The 20067-nt window shown below is 59.4% G+C and overlaps 4 protein-coding genes across 5 annotated transcripts; 2 read left to right on the top strand and 2 right to left on the bottom strand.

Moving 5' to 3' along the window:
- The first annotated feature begins 49 nt into the window (after positions 1-49).
- Positions 50-3255, top strand: TIGD5 (tigger transposable element derived 5). The gene has a single exon (XM_075743165.1). It carries the CDS (start codon positions 144-146, stop codon positions 2088-2090), a length of 1947 nt encoding a protein of 648 aa, XP_075599280.1. The 5' UTR covers positions 50-143; the 3' UTR covers positions 2091-3255.
- A 4665-nt stretch (positions 3256-7920) lies between these two features.
- Positions 7921-10482, bottom strand: PYCR3 (pyrroline-5-carboxylate reductase 3). The gene is made up of 6 exons (XM_075743156.1): positions 10378-10482; positions 9822-9886; positions 9361-9540; positions 8898-9110; positions 8669-8761; positions 7921-8310 (listed from the first exon to the last, which is right to left on the bottom strand). The coding sequence occupies exons 1-6, from the start codon at positions 10457-10459 to the stop codon at positions 8128-8130; spliced, it is 816 nt and encodes a 271-aa protein (XP_075599271.1). The 5' UTR covers positions 10460-10482; the 3' UTR covers positions 7921-8127.
- A 425-nt stretch (positions 10483-10907) lies between these two features.
- LOC104641213 (protein brambleberry-like) lies at positions 10908-14719 on the top strand. Its single transcript, XM_075743153.1, has 11 exons — positions 10908-11135; positions 11395-11529; positions 11986-12121; positions 12204-12311; positions 12415-12582; positions 12661-12843; positions 12951-13050; positions 13382-13443; positions 13683-13792; positions 14150-14232; positions 14370-14719. The coding sequence occupies exons 1-11, from the start codon at positions 10917-10919 to the stop codon at positions 14479-14481; spliced, it is 1416 nt and encodes a 471-aa protein (XP_075599268.1). The 5' UTR covers positions 10908-10916; the 3' UTR covers positions 14482-14719.
- Positions 14720-14811: 92 nt separating this feature from the next.
- Positions 14812-19051, bottom strand: GFUS (GDP-L-fucose synthase). 2 transcript variants are annotated; one of them, XM_075743154.1, is made up of 11 exons: positions 18905-19051; positions 17749-17911; positions 17549-17663; positions 17210-17338; positions 17062-17135; positions 16701-16834; positions 16472-16536; positions 16197-16335; positions 16027-16106; positions 15722-15821; positions 14812-15255 (listed from the first exon to the last, which is right to left on the bottom strand). In XM_075743154.1, exons 2-11 carry the CDS (start codon positions 17898-17900, stop codon positions 15200-15202), a joined length of 1044 nt encoding a protein of 347 aa, XP_075599269.1. In that variant the 5' UTR covers positions 17901-17911; positions 18905-19051; the 3' UTR covers positions 14812-15199. The 2 variants fall into 2 exon arrangements, with proteins under 2 accessions (XP_075599269.1, XP_075599270.1); XM_075743155.1 differs by having other exon boundaries at positions 16197-16263.
- Between the last annotated feature and the right edge of the window lie 1016 nt (positions 19052-20067).

Genomic DNA, 20067 nt, shown 5'->3' with positions numbered 1-20067 from the left:
GGGGAAAGCGGGGAGGCGCGCCTCCCCTCTTCTCGTCGCAGAGTGGTACAACCCGAAACCGATGGCAGAGCTGCGGGGAAGAGTCCACCAGGGCAAGGAGGGGGGTTGAGACCGGCGCAACCTAATCACTATAGGGGGCGCGCATGCGCCCTGCACCCCGCCCCGCCCTACCGGCCGGCTCAGGGCCGGAGCGGAGACAAAGGCGCCGCGGCCCCCCCCCCCCCCCCATCCCCCGCCCCGCCCCGGTTATAACGCGCCCCCCCCCTCCCGGTACCGCGCCGGTCCATGGCTGCGGGGGCTGCTCTATGCCCGGGGGGGAGCCGGAGGCGGGTGGGGGGTCGGCCGATATGGCGGGAGGGCGGCGGAGCGGTGGCAGCGCAGCCGGGGGGGTGTCTGTGAAGATGGCGTTACGACGGGCCTACTCCATCAAGGACAAGCTACAGGCCATCGAGAGGGTGAAGAAGGGCGAGCGGCAGGCGTCGGTGTGCCGGGCCTTTGGGGTACCGGGGGGTACGCTGAGGGGCTGGCTGAAGGACGAGGCCAAGCTACGGTGGTTCCTGGAGCAGCTGGGGGGTGAGGTGGGCACCCAACGCAAGAAGATGCGCCTGGCCAACGAGGAGGAGATCGACCGTGCCGTCTACGCCTGGTTCCTTGCCCTCCGCCAGCATGGCGTCCCCCTCTCCGGACCCCTCATCCAAGCCCAGGCCGAGGCCTTTGCCCGGCAGATCTACGGTCCTGAGTGTACCTTCAAGGCCAGCCACGGCTGGTTCTGGCGTTGGCAGAAGCGTCATGGCATCTCCAGCCAGCGCATCTACGGCGAGGGCGGCCTTCCTACCGAGCCCGAGCGGGCTCCTGCCGCCTGCCCCGAGACCTTACCGATGCCAGCCGCTGATGCCGGAGGCTACAGCGATGAGCAGATCTACAACGCCAATGTCACCGGGCTCTACTGGAAGCTGCTGCCGGGGCAGGCCGGTGGGGCAACGGCGGCAGCACGGCGGCGGCCGGCTCCCCGTGAGCGGGTCACCGTGCTGCTGGCTGCCAATTTAACTGGCTCCCACAAGCTCAAGCCGCTGGTGGTTGGGGGCTTTCGTGATCCCCCCAGCCTCCGCCATCACAACCAGGACAAATTCCCCGCTTGCTATCGCTACAGTCCCAAAGCCAGGTTGGGGCCGGCACTTCTCCGGGCTTGGTTCTTTGAGGACTTTGTGCCGGGCGTCAAACGTTATCTGCGCCGGAGCTGCCTGCAGCAGAAGGCCGTGTTGCTACTTAGCTCCCCACCACCCCCATCCGGGACGGGCTCCGAGGAATCCCCGCCACTGCAGACGCCTGACGGCTCCATCCGTGCGCTCTTCCTTTCCAAGGGCCCTGCCGGGAGTGGCTCAGCTGGAGGAGGAGGCCGAATCCCAGCCCCGCTGGAGCAAGGGGTGGTATCCGCCTTCAAGCAGCTCTATAAGCGGGAATTGCTGCGCCTGGCCGTCTCGTGCGCAGCCGGCGGTGGCACCGGTGGCCCCATGGATTTTGTGCGATCCTTCCTCCTCAAGGACATGTTGTACCTGGCCGGCCTCTCCTGGGACCTCATCCCACCCGGCTCCATCGAGAAGTGCTGGCTGCTGGGGCTGCGTGCTGCCTTCGAGCCCCAGCCTGGGGAGGAAGAGCATGGAGACCCCTCGCGCAGGGAGGAAGGCGGCGGGGACAGCAAAGTCTTTAGTGACCTGACCCACTTGGCTGCGTTGGCCTATAAGCGCTTGGCTCCCGAGGAGGTGGCCGACTGGTTGCACTTGGACGATGCGGCCCCGGGTACAGAGGAGGACAATGGGGAAGACGATGCTGAGGAGGAAGGCCCTGGGGGCTGCGGGGCAGAGGAGGATGAGGAAGAGGCAGCTGCCGGAGATGGGGGTGGCAAAAGGGGCGGGGAAGGGGGGGATGGTTTGCTTCCCACGGCTCGGGAAGCCATCAAAGGTCTGGAGACTGCATTGCGCTGGCTGGAGGGTCAGGACCCCCGGCAAGTGGGGCCGCTCAAACTGGTGCAGCTCCGCTCCCTCATCAACATGGCCCAGCGGCTTCACCGTGGCGGCAGCCCCCATTCCTAGGGCAGGGCGACCCGTGACCTCTCGGCTACCAACTACCCCGTTTGGGGTGGGGGGGGGGTACGGGGCTGGGGACACCCTGGTTGTCCCGGGGGGGCTGGCGGCAGAGGTGCCAGCTCACCTCTCCGTGGTGGGGTGGTCCCTGAGGCTTAGGAGGCCCGAACACCCCTGGGTTACCACGGTTAAGGGGGGGGTTACGATTTAGGGCTAACAGGGGGTTTTTGTACAAGAGCCCCTCCGTACGTTGTGTATTCGAGGGTTGTTCCTAAGTATACTTAGGAGGTGCTATTTTTTAAATCCCATGAGACTGAACAGGGGTGGCCCCCTGGTCACTGGCACCGCTAGGAGGGGCTGGATGCCCCCTGTGCTGCCCAGTCCCCCCAACCCTGTCGGGAGAAGGGGCGAGGGAAGGACTGCTCGGCGTCACCACGAGGAGTCGGGATGATGGGGGAAGTTACGCTAATTCCTCACATTTCGGAGTGAGGCCGAGGTCGGCACAGCCGGCTGGATGGGGACCACTCTTGGGGTCAAACGTTCTGCCCTGGAGGAGGCTGCTGACACCTTTCCCACTGCCAAAACGGAGTCCTGTTAAACTGGGAAGGTTTGGGGCTGGTTTAAGACAACCTTCTTCATGCACTGGATTAGGACAGGGACACTTAGGTGGCATCCAAGAAGCTGTGGCTCCCCGGAGAGGGTCAACTCCATCACTCCCATCACAGCCCCCGTGCCTGGGAACACCCAGACCACAGAGACCTGCTGAAACGGGTACCATCATCCTCACGTCCTTGTGAAGCCAAAGGCTCCAGGAATGGGGGTTGAGGTTTTCCCCGCCGGGGTTTGCCAGGCAGCTGGGAACGGAGCCCGCATTTCGTGGTGCGGGGGAGATGGCCGCCAGTGTGATGCGCATCGCGAGTTGAGATGGGAGCAGGAAGGGCTCCCGGCATTGCCTTGAAATACCGGAGGCATCAGATGTGAATTTGGCAGCTCTTGACCTAATTTGGATTAATTTTAGCCTGGTTAGCCAAATTATTGAAAGGAGGAAAAAAACCCAAACGATTGATGAGTGCTGCCATGCCCCGTGTCAGCAGGCGGGGTGGGTGTTTTTACTTGTTGGTTCTTTGTCTCATAACTTCAGAGTTTATGAAAATTAAATGGATTTTTATTCCCACTTTGGGGTTGTCGTCTGTAAATGGTCACATGGGGTGGCACAAGGGGGACCTCCACGTGGTTGAGTCGTCTCGGTGTGGTCTTCTCCATCATGTTCCTCGCCTCTCTACAGCCTGTTTGACGTGGCAGGGACCCGAGCCACTGTGGCTACTCCCCAAATTGACTTTTTTACTTTATTAGTGGGGTTAACTTGCTAATAAAAGAGGCTGCCAGGGAATTTAGGGAGCAGAAAGGAAAAACACACAGTCAAATTTGGAGCTGAGGTTTGTCCTTTCAGATCATGAAACTCCGCCGCAGAACCAATGTCAGGAAAAGCCTCGGGTTAGGGGAGAAATGCACTTTTTTTTTTTTTTCCTCCCCTCCTGCAAACCCAACCAAGCTCAATTTCTGCTGTTCGGCTGCTGCCAGGTTCGCAGCCAGCACGCTGCGTGGTATCTCACCCGTCCCATGCTTCTCCCTTAGCTTTGGTTTCCTCATGATATGTGTTTGGAGCTTGATGCTGCTATGCGTGAATGCGCACTTCTATCCACCACTGGGATGTAATCATGTAAAGCCATGTTTCTATTGATTTTTATAATCTTTTGCACCAAAAAAAACCCCCCACAAAGACATTTTAGAGCTTGGGGATGTGGCTCACTTCAAGCAGTTTGTGAATTAAAGGAGTCTTCAGTCATTTGATAAAAACATTGCCAAGCTCAGCAGAAGGTTACCGGGCTGGAGGTCTTCACTTCTCATGTAGGTCAACCTGGGTGCACTCGCAGCACCATTAGGTCTGGTTTGGGAGGGGAGAACATCCAACCATTGAATGGTTTGGGTTGAAAGGGACCTTCAAAGATCATCCGGGACACCTACTAGATCAGGTTGCTCACAGCCCCATCCAACCTGGCCTTGAACACTTCCAATGATTGGGCACGCACAACTTCTCTGGGCAACCTCACCACCCACATCTTAACAAATTTCTTCCTTATGTCCAGTCTAAATCTGCCCTCTTTCAGTTTAAAACCATTGCTCCGTCTTTCTTATCAGCCCCCTTTCTATATTGAAAGGCTGCAATAAAGTTTCCCTGGGGCCTTCTCTTCTCCAGGCTGAACAACCCCAACTCTCTCAGCCTTCCCTCATAGCAGAGATGTCCCAGCCATCTGACCATTTCTGGGGCCTCCTCTGGACTTGCTCCAACAGTTCCATGTCCTTCTTGTCCTGGGGACCCCAGAGCTGGACACAATACTCCAGGGAGGTCTCACCAGAGCGGAGTAGAGGGGCAGAATCCCCTCCCTTGACCTGCTGCTCACACTGCTTTGGATGCAGCCCAGGATATGGTCGGCTTTCTGGGCTGTAAGTACCCATTGCTAGATCATGTCCAATTTTTCACTCACCAATACCCCCAAGTCCTGCACAGGGCTGTTCTCAATCCCCTTCATCTCCAGTCTGTATTGATACTGGGGATTGCTCTAACCCGTGTGCAGGACCTTGTACTTGGCCTCATTGAACATCATAAGGTTCACATGGGCCCACTCCTCCAGCCTGTCAAGGTCCCTCTGGATGGCATCCCTTCCCTCAAGCAAATCAACTGCACCACTCAGCTTGGTGTCATCTGCAAATCTTACTGTCTATGTCATTGATGAAGATATTTCATAGAATCATGGAATCGTTTAGGTTGGAAAAGACCTTTAAGATCATCGAGTCCAACCATTATCCTAGCACTGCCAAGTCCAACCACTAAGCCATGTCCCTAAGCACCACATCTGCACGTCTTTTAAATACCTCCAGGGATGATGACTCGAGCACTTCCCTGGGCAGCCTGTTCCAATGACTGACAACCCTTTTGGTGAAGAAATTTTTCCTAATATCCAATCTAAACCTCCCCTGGCACAGCTTGAGGCCATTTCCTCTTGTCCTATCGCTTGTTACTTGGGAGAAGAGATCAACCCCCACCTGGCTACAACCTCCTTTCAGGTAGTTGTAGAGAGCGATCAGGTCTCCCCTCAGCCTCCATTTCTCCAGACTAAACAACCCCAGTTCCCTCAGCCGCTCCTCATCAGACTTGTGCTCCAGACCCTTCACCAGCTTCATTGCCCGTCTTTGGACACGCTCCAGCCCCTCAACGTCCTTCTTGTAGTGAGGGGCCCAAAACTGAACACAGTATTCCAGCTGCCGCCTCAGCAGTGCCGACTACAAGGGGACGATCGCTGCCCTGGTCCTGCTGGCCACACTGTCTCTGATACAAGCCAGCATGTCGTTGGCCTCCCGGGCACACTGCTGGCTCATATGCAGCCCGCTGGCGACCAACACCCCCAGGTCCTTTTCCACCAGGTGGCTCTCCAGCCACTCTGCCCCAAGCCCGTAGCAATGCCTGGGGTTGCTGTGACCCAAGCGCAGGACCCGGCACTCAGCCTTGTTGAGCCTCATGCAGCTGGCCTCAGCCAATCGATCCAGCCTGTCCAGATCCCTCTCTAGAGCCTGCCTACCCTCAAGCACATCAACACTCCCCACCAACTTGGTGGTGTCTGCAAACCTACTGAGGGTGCACTCGATCCCCTCCTCCAGATCATTAATGAAGCTATTCAAGAGCACTGGCCCCGCTACTGAGCCCTGAGGAACACCACTTGTGACTGACCGCCAACTGGATTTCACTCCATTCGCCACACCTCCTTGGGCCCGGCCGTCCAGCCAGGTTTTGACCCAGCAAAGAGTACGCCCGTCCAAGCCAGGCTGGGGCTTAATAGTATTGGTTCCCAGTACAGACCCTTGAAGGGCACCATTCATTACTGGTTTCCACTTGGACATTGAGCCATTGACTGTAACTCTTTGCACATGGCCATCCAGCCAATACCTCATCTAACAGTCCATCCATCAAACCCGTATCTCTCCAATTTAGCAGCAGGAATGTTGTGTGGGACCATATCAAAGGCCTTACAGAAGTCTAGGCAGATGACATCCACAGCTCTCCCCTTGTCCACCAATGCAATCTCTCCATCGTAGAAGGCCACTACCTTTGTCAGGCACAATTTGCCCTTGGAGAAGCCATGTTGGCTGTCTCTAATCACCTCCCTGCCTTTCATATGTTTTGACGTGTCTTCCAGGAGGATCTGCTCCATGATCTCGGCGGGCAGAATGAGATGCCTCTCTTGAAGGCAGGAGTACTAGCAGTAAGGTAGTAGCAATAATTTACCTGCAGTGAGTGCTGGCTTTTTCTTTTTTTTTATATAAAATTAATGGAATTGAAACCTTTTTTGTTAAAACTAGCGCTTAGCAAAATGATGAAGGTCATCAGCATCCTGGCTTTGGGGTCAAACGTGCTGCTTCTCTGAAAGACAACCTGAAAACCCAAAACTCAAAAGCCTTTAGGAGGACACATTGAGAAGGGGAATAGGCAGGGGCTGGAGTCAGCTGCATCACAAGTGGTGGGGCTGGATTTGGCCAAGGATTTTTGGCCAGTTATGTTAAAGAGTGGTGTGGAGGACACAGAAGAGATGGAGATGCCCAAGAACGAAATCAGACGGCTGCATATTTTGGAGACATCAGTAGAATCGCCTTTGTAGGGGACCTGGGGACAGGACAGGGATAAAAGCAGGCAGAAGAAGGACAAAGGAGCTACCATGTGGCTTGGAAACCGTGAGGACCACTGCTTCCTTGCACCATGTAGGTGCCATGAGTCCCTTCCCTGGCTAGATGGCAAAGGATAGACATGGGCAGGAGAGATGAGCAGACTCGAGTTCCATCTCCAGCTTCTGTGCTGCTTTGCTAATTAATTAGATGCCTGGAGAAGGTGCCAAGGGACGTCATGCCTTGGTGTGACCCGGCCGCGCTTTATGGTTGCGGTATCTCTCTTGGCTTGGTGCCACCAGCATCTGGGATGACGTGGTCAAAGCTGTAGGAGCTGGAGGCTCAGCATCCAGCTGTTTCACTAGTGATGTTTTGCCTGGAAAAAGCCTTTCATCTTCAAAGCAATTTGCAAATCATCACTAATTGCATCCATGCAGGTGCCGGGAGGCAAACAAAGCTTAATTAGGGCGTGCAGAAGACTCAGATCCTCTCCAGACAGGCAAGCTTTGAGTTTCTCCTCCCTTGATGTGCAGCACCCCGGGGCTGAGAGGGGGCCTGGGCTTCCATCCCACCGCCTCGCTGCTGGAGACGGAGCCGTCTGCAGGACTGTGGTGCGATGCTGGTGCCTGGCTGCGGTGGGAGATGGAGGTTTCTCGGCTGATTGACTTCTCGCCCGTGGTTTCGGGATGCAGATAGCAGCTCCGTGTTTGCGCGCATCTCCAGAGCCGAGCAGAGGAGCAGGCATCGGTGCCCACGTGTAACCCAAGCACCTACCACCCTTGCTCGGTACTGAGTTGGGAAATCACAGCCTTTCTCTGTACTCACCCCCAGATCATCATCCTGCCAGCTCCCCACTTCTCAAGATCCCTTGGCATCCTCACGGCACCCTCCCACCGCAGACATACAGCCGCTCTGCCCAGTCCCAGCAGGCTTGACTTCCCAAAACCCCATCCCTCTCCCCGGTGCGATACATCCCGGCACAGCGCCGGCAAGCGTAGAGCCAGCGTGGCATCAGCTCCATCCCTGTTGGCCCAGAGACCCATGGCTGTCACCTCCCCATGAGGTGACCCCGTGCTGGGTGCAGTAGCCCCCCAGGACTGAAGGGACCAGAAAGAGCCAACCCTGCCATCGTGCTGCCCATGTTTATTTGGTCCCAGCCCTGCGGAGGTACCACGTGGTGTGGATGTGAGTCCACGCCATCTCCCGCTCCCAGCCAGGGTCTCCTGGGGGGGGGTGTCAGGGTCCCCCTGCTCCCTGAAGGGATTGGGTCTGGTGCCCATCACCCCTCCTGCTCCACGGGGGACGGAGGGGCTCATCCGCAGCCAGACCGCTAGTCCTCGGCCATGTCACATGCCCGTTTGGTGGCTGCTTCCACAGCGTTCATGACGGTGGCCCGTAGCGCGCCCTTCTCCAGCTGGTGCAGCGCGTGGATGGTGGTGCCCCCGGGTGTGCAGACGTCTCCTCGCAGCTTCGCCGGGTGTTCCCCTGTCTCCAGCATCATCTTCGCTGCACCCTACGAGAGACCAGGGTGGGTCAGAGAGAAGGGGACCTCCCAAACCCTCCTCTCCTTGCCCAGGGATTGGATGGCAGCATCCTCCCGTCGCCCACACCCCTGTGGCAGGGGACAAGGCACCAAAGCATCTGTCCCACCGCCATGACCTTCGCTGTCTCCTAGTGACCTCATCTTTGGTTTCAAGAGGGGAAACTGAGGCAGGACGCCATCCAGCACCTCCTCCCTCGCTCTGCCAGCCTGCCAGGTGCCACAGAGCCCGGGACAGCGATGGTGACAGGGTGCCCAAGCCAGGTGGGAGCTGCAGGGCAGGAGGGAGAGGAGCGATGCCAGGTGTCCCCGAGCGACGGTACCGACTCACCAGCAGCGTTTGAGCCGCGATCCTGCTGGCTAAGCCGCCCGGCATGCCCATCTTCACCGCTCCCTCGGCCAAAGCTTCAGCAAACAGGTAGACCTGGTAGAGAAGAGCATCGGGGGGGGTGAGCATGGCGCAAGGGCGGACCCCAAACCCCAACCCCACACGGGTGGCATTTCTGCCGGCGTCCCGCGTCCTGCCGGTGAACCGGTGCCTGCCGAGCGCAGGCGCTTACGTAAGCCACCCCACTGCCGCTGAGGCCGGTGTGGATGTTGATGTAGGATTCGGGGACCTCCTCGCAGAGCCCGCAGGAGGACAGCAGGCTCTTCAGCAGGGCAGCTTCTTCGTCGCCAGCACCGCTGCCGCGGGCGAAGACCATCGCCCCTGCCTGCACCACACACGGCAGGTTGGGCATGAGTCGCAGCACCTTGGTCCAGGCAGGGAGAAGCTGGGGAGAGATGGGGATGGGAGAGAGGTGCCGGCTCTGGGCAGCACCCAAGGGTGTCCTGAGACACCAGTGGGTATCAGCCATTGGGCTGGTGGAGAAGGTCCATGGGGAAGGACCTGGGGATGCAACCTGAGCGGGGACAGAGCCACAGCGACGTGTCCTTCTCCTTGGGCCCGGGTGCAAATGGGAGAAGGAAGAGGAGGAGAAGGAGGAGGAAGAAGAGGAGGAAGAGGGGGAGGAGGAGGCTCACCCGCTGCAGTGTCTGGAGGGTGACACCGGCCACTAGTGAGACAATGATGTGGTGGGATCCCACGGCAGGACGGATCTCCTGCAGGACGCCTGGCAGGACATGGGGTTTGGTGGCCAGGAAGACCAGGGTGCTCTCCTGCAGCACCTCCAGGTTGCAGTGCGTGGTCCGGCAGCCCGACTCCTGCCCACGGGCAGGGAGAGGTGTCAGAGCTCGGCACCCCCCCACCCTCAGCACCCCCATGGGTAAGGCACGTTTGCAAGTGGGGACGCAGATCGGGGACCTGCTGTGGCTGCAAAGCCACCAAGGCTCTGCTTGGATTTCACCCAAACCTGGGCAGAATGAGCCAAAACCCTGCATGGGGGAAAAGGGTCCCTCGAATTTGTGGCAGGGGGGACCCCAACACGCCTCCCAACTCCACGGCCACCGACCGGGGTGGCTTATCACCCCATGTCCCCACTCACCCGCCAAGCGTCCAGGTTTTTGTCCGAGGGAGCACTGGCCAGGATGCTGTTGGCTGGCACCTTCCCTTGGGGAACACGGGGAGCGGGGTGAGCGGCCAGGGTGGCCCCAGGGTGGCCCCAGGGTGGCAGGGGGGACACCTCAGCGCAGCCCGGGTACCCCAATCTCAGCTGGGACGTGCTCCTCTCCTTCAACCCCAGCTCCATCAGCCTGGGGGACATTGAACTAAAGGGGACCAGGGCCGGATCCTGCCACTCCGGCTGGCACGGACACCCCACGGGGGACGCCTGTGGGCACAGCCCCGTTGTGCCACAGTGCAATGACAAAGGAGGTGACCCCAAAAAACAGGGACCATCACCCGGCTTCTGAGTATGAGCAGGGCTGTCCCCACACCGTGTTACGGGACAGGGACACCCGGGTGAGACGTGGACAGGACACGGCTGTCCCCACGTCCCTGCACCACCCTATGGGGCAGCGAGCCGGGAAAAGGGGACCAGGACAGAGCTGTCCCCATGTCCCCACATTGATCTATAGGGTAGGACTCCCTCCTGCCCGTACCTGCCCTCAGCAGCCCCCGGGCCAGGCCACCCGCCATCCGCCCGGCGCCCACGAACCCCACTCGCAGTTCCGCCGTCTCCATCGCGCCGGGCGCCCTGCGGCCACTCCCCCTCCAGACCACACCCCCTCCGAACGCTCATTGGTCTCGCTTTATCCATCCCCACTCTCTCATTGGCTGAGATTGATATAAGGGGCGGGGCCTAAGAGTAGGGGGTGGGTGGGTATCTGCGCAGGTGCGGGGGGGGGGTTTCCGGGTTCGGGGTGGAGCCGCTTTGGTCCACGCGTGGGAAAGGGGGGGACCCCCCCACCCGGGGAAAGGGATTGGGGGGGGGAGACAGTCCCCAGCCCTTCCCACCGCCCCGGCTGGGCTGCAGCCGAGGCCACTGGTACCCCTGGGTGTATTTGGGGGGGGTGTCTCCCCCAATGGGGTGGGACCTGTTGGGGGGGGGGGGGATCCCCCAAACCTGTCTGTGGATTTGGGCCTTCGGGTGCTCCCCAGCTCCTTTCTCCCTGCAGGACCCTCTCCCCACCCCCCCATCATGCTGCCCCATAGCTGCTGGGCTTTGCTGCTGTTCCTCTGTGCTGCTGCCAGGTTTTTTGGGTGGCTGGGCCTTGGTGCCCCCCCAGAGGAGCTGGGAACCCCCCCAGAGGTGAGGTTCTCCCCACACATCCCCTTCGAGATGATCACGGGTGAGGAGCGGTTCCAGGCTGAAGCTGTGCACTGGGAGCTGTTGCCTCTGGATTCCTGCCACCATCAGGTGTGGCAGTGGGGATCCCCCCCCCTCCCGGGTAGGAAATGGGGGTCCCAGGAAGCTGCCACCTTGGGCAGCCACTTTGTTAGGTGTGGGGTACCCCATGTCCATGTAGGATGGTTTTGGGGGGGGGGTGAAGGCCAAGTGCTGAGGTGGGCTCATACTTTTCTTCCTGATTTCCCACCCTTAAACTCACCCTCTGTACCCCCACCCTGGTTGTGCTGGGAGCACCCATGGGTGCTGAGCACTGCAGTGCTGCCACCAGGCCATGATGCAGCTCCGCTCGTCCTGTGCTGACCTGAGTGAGGAGGAGAAGGTGGTGGCCAAGCTGGACGTGGAGCTCTTCAACTGCCAGGCCAGCGCCGAGGGTCGCCGGACATACCCCTGCACCCCAGACACGGTAAGGCGTCGGGACAGGGCACCCCAAATCCTGTTTTCTCCAATTCTACCCCAAAGCCTGCAGTAATCCCGTGCAATTCCCTCCCAAAATCTCAAACTTTGTAGCTGCAGAGCCCAAGTTGTACCCAGCCACCTCTGCTCGGCCTCTCACCTTCATTTTGGGGTAAAACCAGCCCTGTTTAGCCCACTTCCCCCATGGCAGATGGGAGTTTTCACTCCTGATCCCCTTCTGACCCCCAGCCTTGCTCAATTCCGAAGGCTTTTCCGAAGTCTCTTTTCCCCAGCACCATAGGATGGAGATTAAACAGTGGGGACTCGTTTTGGGATGCTAATGGGGTGCCCATGGGGACAACCGGCATCCACCTGGTACGCGGTGGTGGGCATCACCATGGGGTGTTGCTTTGTGGGGAGGCTGTGGGGCCTCCCCCCATCACCACCTCCCCAATGTTTGCTCCAGGAGGAGCCTCAGGAGCGGCCGAGACTGGAGACCCCCATCCACCACAGCCTGCAGCACCCGGCGCTGGATGAGACCCTCTTCTCCGGCAAGCAGCACCGGGTGGCCCAGCTCATGGAGGACATCACCCAGCAGATGGGTAGGAGCCACCAGCTGGGATGCTGCTACATTCTCGTATCCCACCTCGGGGACTGACCCAACCTCTTGTGCCTCCCCTACAGGGAATGTGAGCGGCCGTGGAGCCCCGGGGCTCCTGGAAGGGTGCCGGGTTGTCCTGTCCGACCTCCACCACGCGCAAGAAAGAGCTCAGGATGTCTATTCCCAACTAGGTGGGAACGTGGCACATCCCATTCCCAGCTCTTTTTGCACCAGGACGCCCCTGTGTGCGGCTTCTCTGGCTTATCCAAATGCCGTGTCCATCTCCACGTGCAGAGAGCGACCTGGCCCTTCTCCTGGCCCAGCAGCACCGGATGGAGGAGGTGATGGAGAAGCTGCGGCAGGTCAACCAGAGCCTGGGGCTGATGCTGGCGGCTATGGAGGGAGCCCAGAGCCAGGTGGAGAACCATCTGCAGCACCTCCGTGCCATCCTTGACTCAGCTGGTGAGCCGGGGATGGGTGCTGGAGGGTGGGTTAGTGCTGGTGGGTGCCAACACCAGGCTCTTGCTCCTTGTCCCACAGGTCAGAGCCCAAGTGCCATCTCCACCTGCATCTTATACGGCTCCTACGTTCTGCTACTGGTCATGCTACTGGTGCCCACGCCACCCCGTACCATCATCCTCCTCCTCTTTCTTGCCTCCAGTGTCCTCAGCGAGCTCCTCAGCATCCCGGCGCTCTCTGCTCTCCTGGCCCTTGCCGTGGCAGGTGGGGACAGGTTTGGGGGGACCTGGTTGGGGACGCACCACCCTGGGGGTGCTATGGGGGTGGGCTGAGGGTGCTCTGCGCTCTCCCACTCTCTTGCTTCCCTGCAGGGCAGTGGCTGGTGGCAGCTGCCTATTGTGGTGCTGGGGGAGCCTGGCTGGTGCTTCGCCAGGAGAAGCCCCATCGCCAGCTCACCTCCACCCCGGACAGGTAGGAGATGGTTGGGGGGGGGCAGGGGGGAAAGGGGCATGTGGGCATGGCACCCTTGGAGCTGCTAGGACCCAGCCTGGGCACCCATCCTGGATGTCCCATCTTGCTGCCATCTGGCAGAGATCCCCAGGGTGGGCTGCTGGTCCCTGGGAGGGAGCAGGACGCATCTTGATGGCTTGTCTGCAGCTTTTGGGCACTCCATCCCAGCTCCCTGCTCTAATTCTGTTCAGAGGAGGGTGTGGGGAGGCTGGGGAGGGGGCTGCCATTGTGATGGGGGTGAGGAAGGAGCCGCCAAGGTGACGGAGCTCCAGATTCCCTTCTCTCTGTGTAGGGAGCACGAAGTGGAGCTGTTGCAGGAGGAGCTGGCCAGGATGGAGATGAGCTGCCTGCAAGGTGAGACCTGGCTGGGCAGGGGGATGCGGGAGCGATGACCATGAGGTGGGAGGTGTGGTGGCTGTAGGACAGAGGTCTGAAGCTCCAGCATGTCCCCATCCTGTGCTGGGACATGTGTGTTACCCCAGAGTGTCCCCAAGCTATGCTAGGGCATGTGTACCACCCCAGGGTGTCCCCATCTAACACCTGGGGGACAGTGGCACTGGGAGTGTGTCACCACCCATGCCATGTTCTTGCAGAGCCCTTGTGCCTGGAGCAGCCCCCAGCGATGGCGGGGGACCTTCCCGGCTTAGCAGGGCAGGTGTTACCCGTCCCTGGTAGCTGGAGGACAAAGCTGAGCTCACGTGAGGTAAGCCTGAGCTGGAAGTAGGTGCTGGGTGGGATGCCCCCAGGTTGGGCCAGACTCTGCTGCTGGTGGCCAGTTGGGTCCCCCTGAGGGTCACGTCCTCTAGGGCTGAGGTGTCCTCATCGTGACTGCACCTCTGGGTGCTGGACACCCCAGTGGGAGAAGGCCAGGGGTGGTGCCAACAGCGCTTGTGGGGACATGATGTCCAAGGAGGACTTACGGGTGAAGAGGGTGTCCTCCAAGGATGGATGGTCAAGGCACAAATCCTATATGACCCACATGTCCCCATGGGACAAGGGACACCTGGAAGGTCACCAGGGACAGAGGATGCCCTGCAAGAACCTCTTCTTCCTCCACCAGGTGATGGTGGAGCCAGCCCTGGGTGCTGGGAAGCATTGGGAGCCCAAACCCTACAACCTGAGCCAGTCTCTGACCAGCGATGTGTGAGTGCCAACCACAGGGGACATCCCTTCTCCAGGGACACGTTGGGGCTAGTGTCACCTTGGAGTGCAGCCAGTGACCTGACAGGCCCTCTGGGTGCTTCTTGGGGTGCTGGTGCTGATGGGCCTCTCTTCCATAGGTCCTTGTTGTCCCCACGGTCTCCATGCCAGGGGCTCACCAGGGCCGGGCAGCGATGCCGGAAGAAAGCCATCCCTGGGCAGGACTTCTGCCATGTCCACACCACCAGTTGAGCCTCGTGCAGCAGCCTGGCCATGGACTTGTCCCCCCATATCTGACCCTCTACCTCTGCCCAGAGGAATTTTAAACCCTTTTTTGGCTCTTCTAGATCCTAGTGGAGAACACGTGGTGGTGCTTGGGGCCCTACGGGTGCCATCTGGCACGGGTACAGGACCGTGCTGTGGGGCAGACGTTCCTCATCCCACCAGTTTTATACTATTTGCACGTATTTTAATAAATGCCACATTTACAGTTGGAACCTTCCCCATTCTGGTCTCCCCCCATCCTGACGCTGGGGCTTTGGGACCATCCCCACGTGCCGAAAGCAACAGCAAATGCCCGGCTGCCATTCCTGCACCAGAGGAACCCTGACCACCTTCCCTTTATTACAGCTTAATTACAGGTAATTAGCAATATAGCTCATAACAGCTCAGCCAGAGCCACCAGCCTCTCAGACATGGCCAAGGTGGCGGTGGTGGCTCCAGTTGGCTGCTACGACCTAGTCTGGGGTCCCAGTGCCTTTGGGGTGCCCTGACCTTCCTCCCCGCTCCTGCCCTGGGCATCCTGCACCGTTCCCAGCAGTAGGCAGGAATGTGGGGGCTGCTCACAGGGCTCTGGCCCCCTTTTACTTTGGAAATGTCACTGTCACCCACCCAGCCCCGTCCTCTGCCCCAGCAAAGGACAACCCTGAGTTGAAGAGGATGATGCTGGTCCCAGTGTCGTGTTGGCCCATCACTTTCTGGCGTTGGCATAGTTGGTGGTGAACCAGGTGCAGGTCTCCTTCACGGCTGGGGAAGAAGATGGGATGGGGTTTGAGAATGCAGTTCGTTCATGGAATCAATGAATAATTTGAGTTGGAAGGGACTTCTAAAGGTCATCTAGTCCAACCCTCCTGCCACGAGCAGGGACATCTTCACCCAGATCAGGTCGCTCAGAGCCCTGTCCATATTGACCTTGATCGGTTCCAGGGATGGGGCATCTACCACCTTTCTGAATAACCTGCACCAGTGTCTCGCCACCCTCAGCGTAAAAAAATCTCTGCCTTATATCTAGTCTGAATCTCCTCTCTTTCAGTTTAAAGCCATTAGCCCTTGTCCTATCCCTACGGGTCCTATTAAAATGTCTGTGCCCATCTTTCTTCTAAGCTCCCCTTAAGTATTGAAAGGATGGACCATCCTGATGCCACCAAGGCTTAAGTGCAGTGGGTGGGGGACCCCTTGACCCCCTGGTTTTTCCCGGAGCCCCTCATCTCACCTTGCCTGAAAGGTGTGAACTGGAAGCTGGGCAGGTAGCGCCGTAGCTTGGCGTTGCTGGCCGTCTTCTTGAACTGCCCATCTGCTTTGCTGGTGTCGAACTGGGGCGGGAGGGATTAAGGGAAACCAAAGGGAGGAAAACCAGGTCTCGCTCTGCTCTGCTGTGTCCTGGCTGGGGCAGTGGAAGGGATGTTCTGGACCGTGGCATCTCCCCTGGAGCCCTACGGCCGCTGGTGAGAAGCGGGGTGCCCCCCACCACAGAGCAGCCCTGTGAGAAAGGGGGGATCAGCATGCAGCAAAGGATACGACAAGCTCTCCCCTGAAGTCCATGGCCTCCACGATCGCTTCTGCTGCTTCTCTGATGGAGACTTCTTCTTCTTCTCCCACTGTGGAGAAGAGTATGATTGTGGCTGTTCCTCCATCCTCTTGGTAAAGGGGCTGGAGCAGGGGGTATGGGGGGCCCAGCCAGGGCTTACCTGACAAAATGATGGGTTCCACCTCATCGTATTCCCGCAGGACCCAAAGGAAGAGCCGGGCCAGGTCCTGCGGAGGAGCAGATGGCTCTTGGAGGGTGGCTGTTGTCCCCCAGCCCTCCCATTGCAAGGGGACCCAACCCTAGGGCTGGCCAACGCTGCCCAGGATGACCCAGGTGGGCTCAGACCCTGCTGGGGTCCAGGCACCGGCCCCCCCAGCCCCTTACGCTGCCCTCCCCAAGTTGTGGGAGGGGAGTGCTCCTCGAGACCACGCATACCAGGGAGTAGATGAATTGTCTCCTGGGCTTGCCCGTGCCCCAGATGGTCAGAGCAGAGCCGGTCTCTGCAGGGGGAAGGAAGGAGAGAATGTCCATGAGCATTGGAGCCACCTCCACCCACTCCGGCTACCCTGCAGAGCAGCTCTTGGAGCAGGCAGGGGCAAAAAAAACCCCAAACAAAACAACCCAATCCTCCCAAAAAAGTCCTAAGAAGTCCTGCCATGCTCACGTTTGGCCAGGTAGACCTTGTGGATGAGTCCTGGCAAGACGTGGCCATCCTCAATGTTGAAGTTGTCGTCTGGCCCGAAGACGTTGGTGGGGATAACAGCAGTGAAGCGGCAGCCGTGCTGCTCAAAGTAGCCCCTGGGTGAGAGCAGGGTGGAATGCAGGTGGGTTGTCCACCAGCTGTAGTCACCTCCCTCCAGCCAGAGCTGTCCCCAGAAGACCCTGGCCAGCAGCATATCCATCTGCTGAGCCCAGGTATCTCCCCAGCTCCGTTTAATTTCCGGGAGTCCTAGAGAATTCCCCTTGCCCTGATAACTGGAGGGTGCTCGCAGCCTGTAAGGGCTCTTCTGTGTGTGTCCCCGCACCTATTCTGGATGTCGATCATCCTCTTGGCGTAGGAATAGCCAAAGTTGGAGCTGTGAGGTGGCCCGTTGTGAATCTGGAGACAAGAAAGCAGAGAGTTAAGCATGGTAGGGACCCGCCAGGGCTGTGCACGGGGATGGAGATGTTCACCATGCTCTCGTCGATGGGGTACGTTGTCTTGTCTGGGAAGATGCAGGTGGAGAGGCAGGAGACCACCTTCTGCACCCCCATTTCATATGCTGAGTGCAGGACATTGTCGTTGATATGGATGTTTCTCCTCTGGAGATGGAGAGATTTGTCAGATCTGTGGGGTGAGAACCCCCAAACCCCTGCACCCTATGGGTAATAACTCCAGAACCAGAGAAGCTCTGGTTTGGCCCTGGGAGCAGAGCAAGTCATGTCCCAGTGTCCCCATGTCCTGGCTCAGGGAGGGCAGGGGGTTGCAGCATCCTCAGGGACCCCATAACCGCCTATTTGCTGGGTGCTCACCCAGAAGTCGAGGTTGTAGCGGATGTTTTTGAAGAGGCCCCCGACCATGGCAGCCAGATGGATGACATGGGTGGGCTTGTGCTGCTCGAACAGGGCTTTGGTCTCCGCGGCACTCCTGATATGGGAAATTTTGAGGTTCTGAGGTACGGAGGAGCAGACCAGGGGGGTGTTCCAAGTGAAAACCCACACGGTCAACTCACGTCAAGTCGGCATCTCTGGAGGACACGAAGATCCACTCCTCGTCCGGCTGTCCCTCTCCATCAGCCACCACCTTCTTGATGGCGTTCCCCACCAAGCCAGTGCCGCCTGTCACCAGGATGCGCTTGGCCACCGGCCCCGCCGCCTCCGTCATGGCCAAAAAACCTGCAGGGAGTGTGGGGCCACGCCAGGGTCACCTTGGGGTACACCCAACTATGGACTGCTGAGCTCACCCCCACCCTGGCATAGGTGCTCACGAGCATCAGCCGTGTGCCAGGCTGGTGGTATTATTTTTTTTTGGGGGGGGGGGGGGGGGGGGTTTTAATTGCTTCTGCTGGCAAAAGCTAGAAGGAAAGCAGAAGTGGTGCGTTTGGCGGTGACGTGGCCAGGCCGGAGCAGCAGAAACTCATTAGCTGTTGTTGCTAATTAACGAAACTGGCCGGTGGCCCACAGGCTCCCTGTGCGCAGGCAGCACCTGGGCTGGAGCCAGACCTTGCCACGTGGCGCAGCACTGCCTGGCCTCTGGAAACGGAGGCTCACGCTGCACCCCCAAGCCTTTCCTGAGTCCCAGGTCTGCACCCCAAATCTTCCCCCCCGCACCCCAAATCCCAGCTCTGCACCCCACATTTCCCCTGCACTCCAAATGCCAGGTCTGTCCTCCATAGCTCCTACACATTCAGAGTCCTAGGTCTGCACCCCACGCCTCCCCTGCACCCCAAATCCCAGGTCTCCACCCCACACCTTCCCCCTGCACCCCAAATTCCAGGTCTGCACCCCATACCCTCCCCACGCCCCACAGTCCCAGGTCTGCACCTAGTTCTGCTCCCCACACCTCCTCTGCACCCCAAATCCCAGGCCTGACCCTCACACCTCTCCTACACCCCGAGTCCCAAGTCTGCACCCCAAACCCCAGGCCCGGCCCCCCCATACAACCCACAGCCCCCCTCCGTTGTTCCACCCCAGAGCCTCCCACTGAGCCTCCCCCACCCCATACCCCTCGCCCTCCCCCCGGGGCTTTCCCTTTTGCGGCCCCCCCCCCCCCCCCCCCCACTTCTACGCCCCTTCGAGCACCCCAGCGTGGGGGGGGGGGGGGGCGGCTGCGCCCACAAACGCCCCCTAAGGCGGCGGGGCGGGGGGGGGGGGGGGGTCCCGTCTCACCCCGACACGGGGCTCGGCTAGATTCGGCTTGGCTCGGCGGGGTTCGGCTCGGCCCGGCAGGGCTCGGCCTAGCTCGGCTCTGCTCGGCTCAGTCGCGCTTCCTGTCGCCCCTGTACCGTCAGCGGGCGCCGCCGCTCGGTTCCTCGGGAAATGGAGTCCGCGCCCGGAGTCACCGGGACCTGCCGCAGCACCGGGGGACCCCGGTACCGCCACCCATCGCTTCCGTGGGGGTGCTGGTGCAAGCCCAGGCACTTGCATTCTTGTACACATGCAGGGGAAGGGGGTGCGCAGGTTCCTTCCCCTCCTCCTTAACACAAAGGGCTCATCAAAATGGATTCTGATGAGAAAAGGCTTAATCATCTTTAAGGTACTTAAGCTGAGATTAAAAGATGAGCAGAGCTTTCAAGTGGGTGGGGGATGGTTTCAGAGACATTTTCCTTTGGGATTTCTGCAAGGCCCTTGCACTGCTTTAAATTAAAATGATGAAGAACGGGATTAAGGGAGACTCAGCCAGGAATTCCCACTTTTCCCCAAAAAGAGATAAAGCCCTGGTGTTGAGGAGTAGTAGGATATCGCAGCTTTTCAGTCCTTTTCTCTCTCCTCCTGTCTCCTGGGTAAGAACTAGAGATAGAACATCCTCTCTTCCTTTGGGAAAGTTTGAGGAAAAGCTGAATCCTTCAGGATCCCCTTCCTGGGAGATGTGGGTCATTTTTTTCCCCCTGCACGTTGAAAAGATGTCACCTTGTCCTCATGTGACCAACTGTGTCCCATGGAAGTGTCCAGCCCCTCTCCCAGCTGGGTGAGTCCCAGCACAGAATCCCAGACTGGTTTGGGCTGGAAGGGACCCCACAGCCCATCCAGTGCCACCCCTGCCATGGGCAGGGACACCCCCCACTAGCCCAGGTTGCCCAAAGCCCCATCCAACCTGGCCTGGAACACTGCCAGGGAGCCAGGGGCAGCCACAGCTTCTCTGGGCACCCTGTGCCAGGGCCTCAGCACCCTCACAGGGAAGGATTGCTGCCTCCCATCCCATCTCCATCTCCCCTCCTGCAGCTTCAGGCCATTCCCCTTGTCCTGTCACTCCCTGCTCTTGTCACCAGCCCCTCTCCAGCTTTCCTGGAGCCCCTGCAGGGACTGGAAGGGGCTCTAAGGTCTCCCCGCAG

The sequence above is a fragment of the Balearica regulorum genome, chromosome 2 (genome assembly GCF_011004875.1).
Source record: "Balearica regulorum gibbericeps isolate bBalReg1 chromosome 2, bBalReg1.pri, whole genome shotgun sequence".
NCBI lineage: Eukaryota > Metazoa > Chordata > Aves > Gruiformes > Gruidae > Balearica > Balearica regulorum.
The sequence above is the reverse complement of the archived record's forward strand: the minus strand, read 5'-3'. Positions and strand labels throughout refer to the sequence as shown.